The sequence below is a fragment of the Camarhynchus parvulus genome, chromosome 8 (genome assembly GCF_901933205.1).
Source record: "Camarhynchus parvulus chromosome 8, STF_HiC, whole genome shotgun sequence".
In the NCBI taxonomy this organism is placed as follows: domain Eukaryota; kingdom Metazoa; phylum Chordata; class Aves; order Passeriformes; family Thraupidae; genus Camarhynchus; species Camarhynchus parvulus.
The window spans coordinates 16357157-16369925 of NC_044578.1; the positions used below are offsets into that span (position 1 = coordinate 16357157).

Consider the following 12769-nt stretch of genomic DNA (forward strand, 5'->3'; position numbering starts at 1 on the left):
CTTGCAGTATTTTCTGACTGAGCAGGGACGTTAACTCTGGTATTCTAATCACATTATAACTAATGTAATTATTTTCTGCCTCTGTTCATTTCCTCTACAATATAAATTGAATACAGTACTCATTACTTCCTGTGCTAAGCTGCTGTGTAGTGTTTGTATGCATTATTAGAGAACTGCTGCTTTCTACTCTAGGGATGGCTGCTTCAGTTACAGGCTGCAGTGATTCCTGTATGTATATTCTATGAACTGCTTTAAAGGTGCCAAGATGGTATTTTGGTCTACTATTTGTTATTTCAAATCTTAATTCTTTAACAAGCCTTAAATCCCTTAATTACATTTAAAGTTGAGTAACTTGTTTCTTAACATAAACAAACATTAACATAAAATTGGTGAATATACTGTGACTGGCACATACAACCTTTAAAGTCTTCTTTACTGTTTGTTAGGACCTCAGGGGGAATCACCAAATTCACTGAAATCAGGAATGTCTCCAAAACATAATGAAGAAAAAAATGTGTTACAAAACCTGGTTCAGACAACACTCCCAGAAAAGCATCCTTCAGCTAAGAAGAAGAGTATGAAACAATCACAAACACCTGTAACAAAAGCCACTTCAAAAATAACACCTAAGACTATGGCTCCATCTAAGAATGCTGAGATTACGAATAGTAAAGACCCGAAACAGAAACCAGCTGTATTAAAATCTCAGTCCTCTGCCCAAAAGCACCCAAGGAGTGATTCTCCTGTTGTCCAGAAGAATGTGCACACCTCTGAGCACAGAGGTTCAGGACAGAAACTTGAGAAAAACACGACTGATGCTATGGCAGGTCAGCTTCATGACAATAATGAATGCTGTTCTGCAAATGGATCTTTAAAACCTGCCACAGAAAGTAGCAGTGACAATAAATTGCTGGAGTCCTGTCAATCCAATAAACAAAAATTACCAGATTCTTCTGAAACTGTGCAATACAAAATACAATCCGAATCTTCTCCCAAATTGGAGAAGAAGCCGTTTATAAACGGAATGTTTCAATACAAAATGACATAGAAACTAGACAAATCTGTGGTGATCAGACTGGAATTAGAAAGATTGAAGATCCAGACAAAGATGATAATACAGCTGAATTTCACTGTCATGCACAGTCTTCCAATGATGGATATTCAGACTTTTCCAAGAAAACCAATCAAAAGGCTATTGTTTTAGGAGAACTGGTGAAAGATTCAAAAGCAGTAAAAGTCTGTAATGAACAGAGTGATAAAATAAACTCTGAAACAGGTCGTAACTATGGTGAAAGCGCTTTGTCAAACTTTTCCCAAGTAACCAATAAAGAGGATGAGATATCATCTTCTCAGATCCATGTGGAAGGATTTCTTACAGTTGATGAACTGTGTGATACATCAGCCTTGACTGAATATAAATCAGTTACAGCAGATTTAGACGATGCTTCAGAATGTTCCACTGAACAAATAACAGAAAAGTATTCACCTAATTACACAGAGCTCACAGAGCCTATGGAAATGCCAGAAAACCATGAAAATGCAGAAATTCCCTTTGTGGGCCATTGGAGTACTGGTGCTGTAGATCCAAAAGAGAGCCCTGAATCAGATACTGGCAGTGCAACCACATCCTCTGATGACATAAAACCAAGATCAGAAGATTACGATGCTGGAGGCTCTCAGGACGATGAGGGATCCAATGAAAGAGGGATTTCTAAATGCAGCACTATGTTATGTCATGATTTTCTTGGAAGAAGCAGCAGTGACACAAGTACACCTGAGGAATTAAAAATTTATGATAGCAGCCTAAGAATAGAAGTGAAAATGAAAAAAGAGGGTTCTGATCTCTTTCGTGTTAATTCAACAAGTGATGATGAAATACCAAGAAAAATTTGGTCCCATCAAGAGAATTCCCGGACCACGACTAGAGAAAGCAAAAGTTCTACTTTTGGTAATGCTCAGTTTACTCAGGAAGCAGACCAAGTTTCTTCTTCTGCAGATGAAACAGAAGATGACAGATCTGAAGCAGAGAACGTTGCAGAAAACTTTCCCCCATCAAATGTTCCTACTCAACAGTTCCAAGGAATTGATAATTTAGCTTTTGAGGATGCAACAGAAAATGATACTGCAAGTCAGGAGTTTTCTAAAACTAAAAATTTCAAACGATCTGTTTTACTTTCAGTAGATGAATGTGAAGAATTGGGAGCCGACGATAAAGCGGAAACTCACACTTCACGTCAGCACTCAACAGAGTCTCTTACTCCTTCAGAAGTATTTGACAGTGTTTCTCAAGAGCACCATGGAACTGCATTTTATTCAAGATACTCATTGGAAACTGAAGAGGGATTCCTGGATAGCAAACAGCAAAAGGATAGAGACAATAGATCAGATAAAAGTGGAAGTTCTGTCCTGCATCTTCAGGGTACTGAAATCCCAGGAAAGGAGAATCAAGGTGCTTCAATGACTGAACAAAACTGCTCAGAGAAAGTACATTCAGCAGGTAGTCCACATCCAGGAGAAAACCAGCAAGTAAATATGAAGAATGAGGTGGCTACTGAATTTCACCAGTGCAATAAGTACTTAGACAATGATGCAAAATCTCAAGAAAGACCATGTCATCTGGATCTTCAGCAAAGAGAAACTAATTCTGATGCGCAAAAGGGCAGCTCTGCAAAACCTGTAGAAGCCAGTAAGAATCAGGTGCTGACTCAGGAAAGTCAAGTGAGAGACAGTCAACCAGCAGCTACTGAATGCGATAATACTGATTTACTTCCAGGTAATGTACAGAAATAGAAACATTCAGTCATTCAAAACCAAATTAATAGGGAAAGCTTTGGCAATTTGTCTGGGATTGAATCCTGAACTGAAGTAATTTTGGCTGAAACAGTATTTAAATATTTTTAAGTATTTCACTTGGGTAGAGAATGCTTGTCTGTTTGAAATATCCGTCAATACCCTGCTGTTCAATGAAAAACTTGACTACAAGAAAAGAGATTTCCTGTAATGCTAAAAGAAAGATTGGATGCAGTTGTCTGTACTTCAGTTATTTTTGATCCAATCTAACATTGACAGCATCAGCTTTTGATGGAATCTTAGTATTTGTTTTGTCTGCTTGACAACATATAGTATGTCTGAATGGGATGTGCAATAACTAAAGTAATAACCTTAACTAAAGCGCACTGAACTGTTTACCTGAACAGTTATATGCATTATTGTTGTTATTTATTTATTTATATATTATATACAAATTTGGATCATTCTCCCACTGAATATAACTGAATATTTGCCATATACACCAGTGGGAGTAGGTTTGAACTCTGCTTTAGAGCTTATGAGATATCTAAAATTCTAAATTTTACCAGTAAAAGCTTATTTCCTAAAGAGAGATTATACTTAGAACTCATGCTTATATACAAAAAAAGTTCTAACTTGTTTCATGTAGCTAGATGAATACTTGTCTAGTTTTGTGTTTTGTCTTCTTTATATCAATAATTCAGTCTGTTTATCCCATCAAAAATATACAATAGTGTTGATTACAACTATTGTGTATTCGAGAGTAATGAAACACTGATGATGATCTATGTTCAGCCAGACCACAGAACAAGAAGACATTAAAAGTTGTACTATTTTTTTTAAGTTTGCTTGCCCTTGCCTGCAGCTGCCCTTGCATGTGCAGTGTAGAAATAAGCCTGTGGATAAACAATTTTGGTTTTAATTCTCTTCTAAGCTGACATAGCTTAAGTCACCATTCAGTAATCATTCTCTATTAATTCCCTCTATGCACCTCCTGGTCTAAATTTAATTTATGTAGTAAATGAGAAATTTCATGTGCATTAAGTGTATATTTACATTGTCATTTTCTGTATCAGAAACTTAATTATGGAGGTTATTGTTAATTACCAGTGGTGATTGCTGCTTTAACTTAATTTATAAATCATACTTTGTTTTTATATAGGAAATAAATGCCTCAAATTTTGTCAATTTTGTATAACCCTCCATCCCCCCTTTTTTAACCTGATTGGATTGTTCTTCCTGAATGAATTAAATTTTGCTCTACACAGCCCTGAGGGGAGGATCATCTACAATTTTTACATTGTACAGTATTGTGAATTATTTCAGGAGACATAGATGATTATGACACAATGGCACAAACCTGCATGTATGAACATCGGCCTTCAAAAACCCTTTCTCCAATATATGAGATGGATGTTGGAGAAGCAATTGAGCAGAGGATGGATTCAGAAACAGCAGATCTAGAGATGGATTTTGAAGATCAACAGTTTGCAGAACAGGACTGGACTCTACTCAGGCAATTGCTATCTGAGCAGGACTCACATATAGATTTCAAAAACTCTGTTCCTGAAGACCTTAACTTAGCACAATGTCTTATCAATCAGACACTCTTTCTGGCACGAGATGGTTCCAATCCTCAGGGTACCTCCCAGGTTGACACATTCAGCAGGTGGACTGAGCTCATGTCTCCACTTGACGACTCCTCAGCAAGCATTACAGTGGCAAGCTTTTCATCTGAAGACTGCTCGTCCCCTCAAGGGGAATGGACAATTCTTGAACTGGAAACCCATCATTAAGGTTTCAGCTCTTTGCAACTGAACTCCAACCCATTCCCCAAATCTATTTTTGATGAGTTGTTTCCATACCATAATGAAATACTGCATCAGTCAAGAACGAGCAATTCTTGATATTGAGGCAATCTTTCTGATAAAATGAGGTAAATATGTTAACTTATCATCTAGATTTAATCACAAGTACAATAATTTTTCAAGACTTAAATGTATGTCTTTTCTAAAAATGAACTTGAGCATGTATTTTCTAGAATTGTTAGAAAAACTAGATAACATGAAGGAAAACTCTGGGTTTCTGCCCTCCCTTTTATCTTCTTTTTTGAGATTTTCTGTTCTCATTGACCACCAATTTAAAGATGAATGCACTATAGTAGACCTATTCCTCTCCTTCCCCCCCCAATATGGTGACTTCATTTTACAACAATAAAGATTCAGAATGGTTGTGTCAAAAGATGATGTGTGCCAACACTGCTTTAAATGACAGAAAAACATACTTATATTCGAAGGAAATGTTTCAATCTGAATCTGCCTTGGACCATGTTAATACGAGCAGCTTGTTTCATCTGTTTCTTCCAGATTTGATTTTTGTATTTTGGTTTGTTTTGTTTAGAAGTTTTCAATAAATTTTTTAAATTGCCTTTTCTTCAAATCTAAGACTTCACAGGGTCTGTGCTGTACAAAGACCACTGTTTCTTTCATGAAAATGCACATATTTAAGTAAATATTTTAAATGGCATAGTGCATGAATTCAAAGGAGTTGGTAGAATGTTGCTCCTGCTCTAAGAAACAGCATGTCTGATGTCTCCAACAGTACATCTGAATCTGAAGTTGTGGTCAGTGTTACATCTGAAGTCTGATGTTAACTAGAATTACCTTCAGGCATTAATTAATTATACTTGCACTTTCTCATGCTGAAGTATAGCAAGATTCTCAAGAATTTGGTTTTGTGTGTTTCCATAGATGCCACATTTTTGGGAGTGGTAATAGGATCTTCGTTATTATCTCTAGCGTAGCTTTTATAAATTGAGACTAAATGTCATCATAACCTTTCTTTTGACTCAGAGTGAAATAGGATATAGAGATCATTTTGCTGCTTTTGGCTCTTTGGATGTGGATAGGACTGATTATTGTCTTTTCTGATTGACAGGGGAGGAAGGAGTGAGAAACTTCTTGTAATTCTTCCCTAGACAGAACTCCTGAAACATACAGGGCTTTTTCCCCTGCAAAGGTTGGAACCCCTTATATCTGCATTATGGAAACAGTAGTGCATGTCTTTCACACAGCTTAAAATCTCAAAAGGAAGTATTCTACCTCCTCTTAGTCATTAACAGAAGTGCCTTCAGGAGTGGGTGCCATACAGGAGTAAAAGGCTAACTAACATTCTATTCTGGTTGAAACTATAGAAGTACACAACTTAAGCTGACTGTAACCACTGATGGCACGGTCAGTTCTGCAAGCTTTTGCACAATTCCAGCAGTGCACCTTAACTTGACAAACTTCATTTCTTTTTGTTCATAGTCAGAAACTCAGTTCTGTGGAAATATGAACTTGCCCTAGTGTATGATTAAAGAAGTTATGACTTTGGATTTGACAGAATAAAGATACTTGAGGCAAAATAATTTATCTAGCAAGGCACTTTGTTGAATTTCTGATACATAAGTAAAAGTAATGTTTTATTCTCAAAATGAATGGAGGAAGAAATTTCTCTTGTTCTTTAATATCAAGGTAAGGGGAAAAAAGGAAAACCTTCCTTTCTCTTTATGTCAGTGGAAGACTCTAAACTCGTGGAAGGAAGATGTTCAGTCTCATCATAAAAATCTTTCATCTGCTCTTTTAACAGCAGGATAAATAGTCTGAGATATTGTAATTCAAAATATTATAAATGTAATACTCTGTATTTAACCCAGTCTTCATATTGAGGGAGTTAGAACCACCTTTAGAAGTGCAAAACATCAAGAAAACCTATTTTTCACCTTCAGCATTTACAAGGTACATCAGTAGGTGATAATCTTTTGGGCAAAACAGAGAACTGTAGTATTGGCCATAGTAAAGGATGAAGCTCAAGAGAAGCTCTTACAGAAGGCCAAGGAATAGTGTTTTTTAATGTCTGTGTAAAGCACTAAAGTAAAAGTTGTCTGTCAAAAAGTTTAATCAGCTTTAAAATCCTGATGTTATTCTGACAGTGGGCATTCTCATGTTAAACAAGATGAAGTGATGGAAAGGAAAAGTGACAGAAAGTGAAAGAAGGGATCCTTTTGTCTATTTTTTGCTTTGCCTATATTTTTAACTTCTTACTGAATTGATAAAGTGACACTGAAAATTGACACAAAAATTCAAGCGTATTGTATGAAATACAATCACATATAGGGTTTTTTTAATTGTGGTTTTTGTCTTTGCATTTACTTTTTTTATTTGCTAATTTACTTTAAATTAGCTTCTCTCTTCAAGTCCTCAATGCTGTTTTTGCAATTCCTTTACCAGTTTTGCAGCAGCCCGCTGATTAGGATATGGTATTGTTCAGTTGGTACAGAGGCAGCCATAGAATTCAGCTTCCCACAGGCAGATAGTGTCTGTAGGAGTAGCAGGAATAGAAAGTGGTATTGTTTTTAATTCGCCTTACTAGAGCGCCTGTGAGGCTTAATCAGACCAGCATCCCACTGGCTAGACATTGTACAAACAAAGAGCAAAAACAAAGACTGCCCACAGAGTGGTTAGAATCCAAGATAAGACAAAAGACAAAAAAAAATGCACATGAATGGAAAAGTAAAATGAGAGTGTCAATATTTGTCTAGCTGATTAGCAATGGTTTCAGCACATCATCAGTTTAAATAGTCATTTTTTTCTCCTGTATGCATTAGGAGAAGGGGAAACTTTAGGGTGAAACTTGAAGGCTGGATAACGAGGGAGCTGGAAGAATGTATAATCCTGACCAGCTTTATGTGCTGCCTAAACTGTTTGACCCTGACCTCGTTCAAGGGAATGTTCCAGCTTTAAGCCAGGTGTAGGTAGCTATTTGTTTAATAGTATCAGTCACCTGAGTTCTTTGGAGTCCTTCTCAGACCTCCTGGCAATACAGTGATTTTATCACTGTATTTGCCTCTTCTCTAAGAAAGACCTCTAAAGCAAAGACAAGGTAGATAGATACATCTGAGGAAACAGTGAAGGGGTGTCAGTGAGGAATCTAAAAAGATGGCACAGTCATAATACTCCCCTTGCAGTAGTATTTGGAATAAGAGCAGTGAAATTGCTTTGTCAAAGCCTGAGAAGACCAGGCTGCAGTTAACAGGAGCAAGTGACAGCTTACCTGAGATTGTTCTGTGAAGGGACAAAGATGGCTGTATCCTTCAGAGAGTAACCCCACATTCAGTAAACTATCAGTGAAATTTAAAGGCAAAGACTTGGCAATCAGTCTCAGATAATGACCCTGATTTGGCCTACCTTGAATGACACGTTATAAAAGTGAAAAATAAGGAAAGATGTTTTACATGTATGAATGTACTAAGTTTAAAAAAAAAAACCTAGACCTTCAAAAGTGGTATCTGTAGGTATAATTACTTTTTTTTCACTTAGAAAGTTAGAGTCTAATCTGGACTGGAGAAGCAACCCTGCAGGGTTTTTATGTACAGACAATAGCTAAAATTGTATTTGTGGAGTAAGTCACCAACAGACATACTGCAGACAGGAAAGGGAAGGCCAGGCACTTGGAACTGTACAGGAAAGGCAGGAGGGGGAAAGTTCTTCCAAATAATCTATTAAAAAAATAAATTAGGGAAGTAAAGGAAATGAAAAGATGGAGGCAGGAGTCCAATGAGGATGAGAGGATTTAAGGAAAACTACACCACTGGCTTCACTGAACATAGCCCACAAGGCAGATGAGTATAAAATGCCAGTTTTGAAGTTGATTAGGAAAGTGTTCCTAGGGGCTATGGTCAAAATGAGAGATTTGCCAACAGAGCCAAAGGTAACAGACAGCAGTTTGGTAGAGCCTGTCAGAACTGCAGGAAGGAAACTGAGCCTAACCACTAAGAGAGAAACGACAGAAAAGCAGACCAGTTAATAATATCTTTTGGTTTGCTTCTTCAATGCATGAGATTATACCATGTTTATGTAGTGTAGCAAAAGAAATGCAGAGGCTGAGACATACAGTGAAGATCAGAAGAGATAAGTAAGCATGAAATGAGATCAGCAGGCAGTCTGGACTGCTACAAGTGATTAGATAAGTGCATAAAAAACCCAGACGACTGCTTTTGTGGTATAGGGGTAATGGAAAGGACACTTCATAAATTCTTAAGTTTTTCCCTTAGAAAAGCTTCATCCAGAATCAAAGAATTACAGAAAAATCATAGCAATACAGGAAAATGTAGGCATGAACTGACCTCTAAAGGTCTGTAGTCCAACCTCCTACTAAAAGCAGGGGTAACTTCAAAGATAGATGGGGGTCTTAGGGCCTCATCAACATCCATAGCATATAAAATGATAATAAAGTCAGCAGGCAGAAACACAATGCTCATGGGAAACAGATATAAACTATTTTCATTATTATAAAACTACTTTGTGTGTCATTGGAAAATATTAATAATTGAGTACAAGAAATATGGCTAGCTTGCAATATTTTTAAGTTCTGGATGATATGTGACTGAACTGTTCATGTTTAATAATCTTCTAACATACTTTTTAAGGTTTTTAATTATTTCAATATTGTACTCAATTTTTGAGATGGCAAATTTTATTATTATTTTGCAAGAACTAGGGCTAGAGAACTTCCTATGTTTCTCCCTAAGACTGTCCCTAGGATGTGTTCCCCTAGCATTGTCTATCAGTTTGTTTCAGGGAATATGATTTTTTTAAAAAATCACATGCCTGTTGTAGGTACATACTGTAGGAGACTATTTTATATATATTTCAATATACATTACTGCCATCTGGAAAATAGTAAGTAGCATGCTAATTCTACTTTGCTCCAGAAAACCTAAACCTTTGCATGAAGGAATTAAGAACTGCTCTTATGACGTTCATCTGTTGCTGACAACCAAGATATTCAGGAATTCATTATTTTGCTTTCACTAATGTCAAAAAACCCTCTTGTTGACCTCAGCTGAATGAGGCTCAGGACTTGTCTATAATAATGCATGTACTAGAAATGCTATTTTTCCAATATATATATTTCATAGTTTTCTAGTTTTATTCTACTAATAACATTGTACAATTCTAGGTATGACAAATTACAGCTAGAAAGACTTCAATTTAGGAGTCATAATTGTATGCATTCTGTTAATATTTCATGACTGGGGTGATTTAACATTTTTACATTGATGGATGACATTCTTGCCAGGACTACATAGGAACTGAGGACAAAAGATAAAATGAGAAGTATTGCAGCTTTATTACAACAGATGATTCTCTGGAAATGGGCTTTTAGATCTGAAATCAAATATAATTAGAAGCTTTCATCTCTTGCAGAAAATCCATACTGATTTTCATTTTTCTCTCTTGAGCAAAAGCTATATGCAATTTTTTTAAAATATGCTTTAATGTTCAACTTTGGAAAAATGACAGCTCAAATGTCTTCTTTAGCTAATTTAAAACTTTGCTTCTTCCCATTGGCAACTACTGTGTGTTTAAAGAAGCTAATCCTGTAACAGAGAAAAGTGATGTATCTAAGAACTGGATATCAGCTGGAGAAAAATACTGGGTTTGGTAATTTTTTTACAAATTTGGTTTTTTATATTTGATAGCTAAAACCAGAAGAAGCTATACAGAGCAGGCATGCACACACTCCTATTTCTTGCATTTGACCTTCCTTTCATACTTCTCTTTGCAATCTGCACTGTGCGCTCCATTAAACCACAGTTCTGCAAACACAGAAGTGAATCCACAGCCACATCTGCAATTTGGCTCTCAGCTTAACATTCTCTTTTCAGAGAGGGTAATGGAGCTGACACTGGGGGCAGGCACTGTGCACACTTGTGTTTTTATACACTACTCAGCTTAATGAGGGTCTAATCCTGATGAACCATCTACTAGATGCAGTTAAAGTATGAAATAATTAATAATGGAATTCCATTAAATTCCATCCCTGTTCTCCTTAAATGATTGCTCAGAAGACTGTCCAGTTAGAGAAATCAAAGTCCTAAGAACCTAACTTTTTGCATTACATGCAACATAAGTTCTTTCTCTATTGCACTGTAAAATATGAATACATGTCTTCAACAACTCAAACCTCAGTATCTGGAGGTGCTGACTGTAACTCAGTAACTAGATACATTTAACAAGGACACTGATAGTCAAAATAGGGTTTGTACCCTATTTTGATTTGATTTTAGAGATCATGACTGTTAACTGGACTAGAGTGTGTATTCTGGTGAACCTGAACAGAGGTTCACATGCACAAATTTGGGACTCAGCCCAATGACCCAGGTAGTCCGTCATACTTTGTATTTAGCACTCACACTGACTTAGGTGGGAGCTGAGAGACAGTAGTCACTGCCATTGAGTGCATATCAGATGCACATTTATGAAGATCACATTATTTATGTGTCTAGACAGAGACTAGCTACTGGAGTAAAAATTTTGGCCCATGTACCTTAAATGTATAAAACACTTTTGAGACTGATCTCACCAACTTACTTTAACCTACAGTATCCTCACCTATGCAATCCTTAATGTAGGAATTCTTGCAATTTTCTTACAGTTGTGCTTAATTAAGTAATTTTCATTCTTCCCCTTTTTTTTTAATAACACTTTTTCGAGTGTGGCATGACATCCTGCCAGTAGAGTTGTATCAGTGTGCTTAAGATCAATACAGATAGGACAAACTCTGCGTACATGCCAGAGTCAGTGTAGGTAGTGTAAAAGCTTTTTGTGACTTTCATAAAATGAGGTAATAGCCACAAACAAGAAACACACCTATAAATCAAACTTCCTGCCTATAACAAAACCTCCTCCTGTATCTGTAGAGAAAAAACCCCTTCAATCTCTATTTTCTGGATTATGTAACCAAGATTATAATGTATCTGGATTATCTAGTAACCAAGATTAATCCAATATATGTATAATGGGATGCATATGAAGAAAGGTTTGTGTCACTACCTGTAGTCCATGGCTTTATGGTCCTGGAATATTTTGAGCATTCAGTCCTGTGGAGGGAAGGGAAGGGTGTTAAGCTCTCAAACCAAATGCTCGCATGTTTCCCACCTGCTTGCTTTCCACACCTAGATAACGAGCTGGGGCCTAAGTAATCCTATTTTGAAATTAATTCTTGTCAACATAGTGTTCTGTTTCAAGAATATCTGTATGGTTGCATAGTCCCACAACCCTTCTTCCCCATGCTACATACTAAAGGTTCTTAGTTGATTTCTGTATGACAGAAAATAATAAATCCTATGTGTAAGTTAAATGCTGAGTCACTGTACTTCATTCAACTTGTGGAATGCTGACATGAATTTTTATTTGTGCTCTGTAAATGGCAAAAAAAATTACTTTCTTTTTCCATCTTTAGTGAACCTTCACTCCTTTTTCTCCTTTAAAGAAAAATACTGATTTTTCTTTGACTGTATCATCAGAGAACAGGACAATTGATATGTGCGTGAAGACCAACAATCAGTTTTCATATAAAAATACATAGAGGAAGATACCTATGTAATAGTCCACAAAACCAAACAATGGAGCTGATGTAGAACATAAAGGATATTGGCCAGGAGAACATAGAGAAACACTAATTTGATTATAGATTTTGCCTTGTCATAAATTAGTTATTCATTCAAATGCTTATGCCATTATCTTTATCATAGGGGAGTTCTAATCACAAGATCTTTCTATTCTTGCCTAAGTGGGGTCCTGTACTCTGCTTCCAGGAAATATTTGATATGCTGCCAGACTCAGCCCTGTTCTTTCTCTCTCCCGCAACTTCACCTTTATGTGAAATGTACCATGTAGGTATGTGGGAAAGAAATGCTTCTGAGATTTAAAGCTAAGACTAGCCAAATGTCAGAAATGGTCACAGCAGAGATAACAGGAAAGTAAGTAGGAAAATAACTTCAGCTCATCAGACAGCTTTCCTCAGAAGTCCCTTTTGGGAAAGGAAACTACTGTGGAGAAGAATGCTCTGAAGAACACACAATTCAGAAAAATCTATTTTCTTTGAGTCTGAGCTCTACTTAATTAGTGTTCTGACATTCAGGCTCAAAAAA

General features: G+C 36.5%; 1 protein-coding gene across 1 annotated transcript in view; it reads left to right on the top strand.

Moving 5' to 3' along the window:
• Positions 1-9657, top strand: part of LOC115906632 (AP2-interacting clathrin-endocytosis protein-like) — a 35707-nt gene extending 26050 nt beyond the window's left edge. Inside the window, 3 exon segments of the mRNA XM_030953977.1 lie at positions 447-989; positions 992-2773; positions 4117-9657. Of these exon segments, the coding sequence (XP_030809837.1) occupies positions 447-989; positions 992-2773; positions 4117-4586 (2795 nt within the window). The 3' untranslated portion in view covers positions 4587-9657.
• Positions 9658-12769: the final 3112 nt, after the last annotated feature.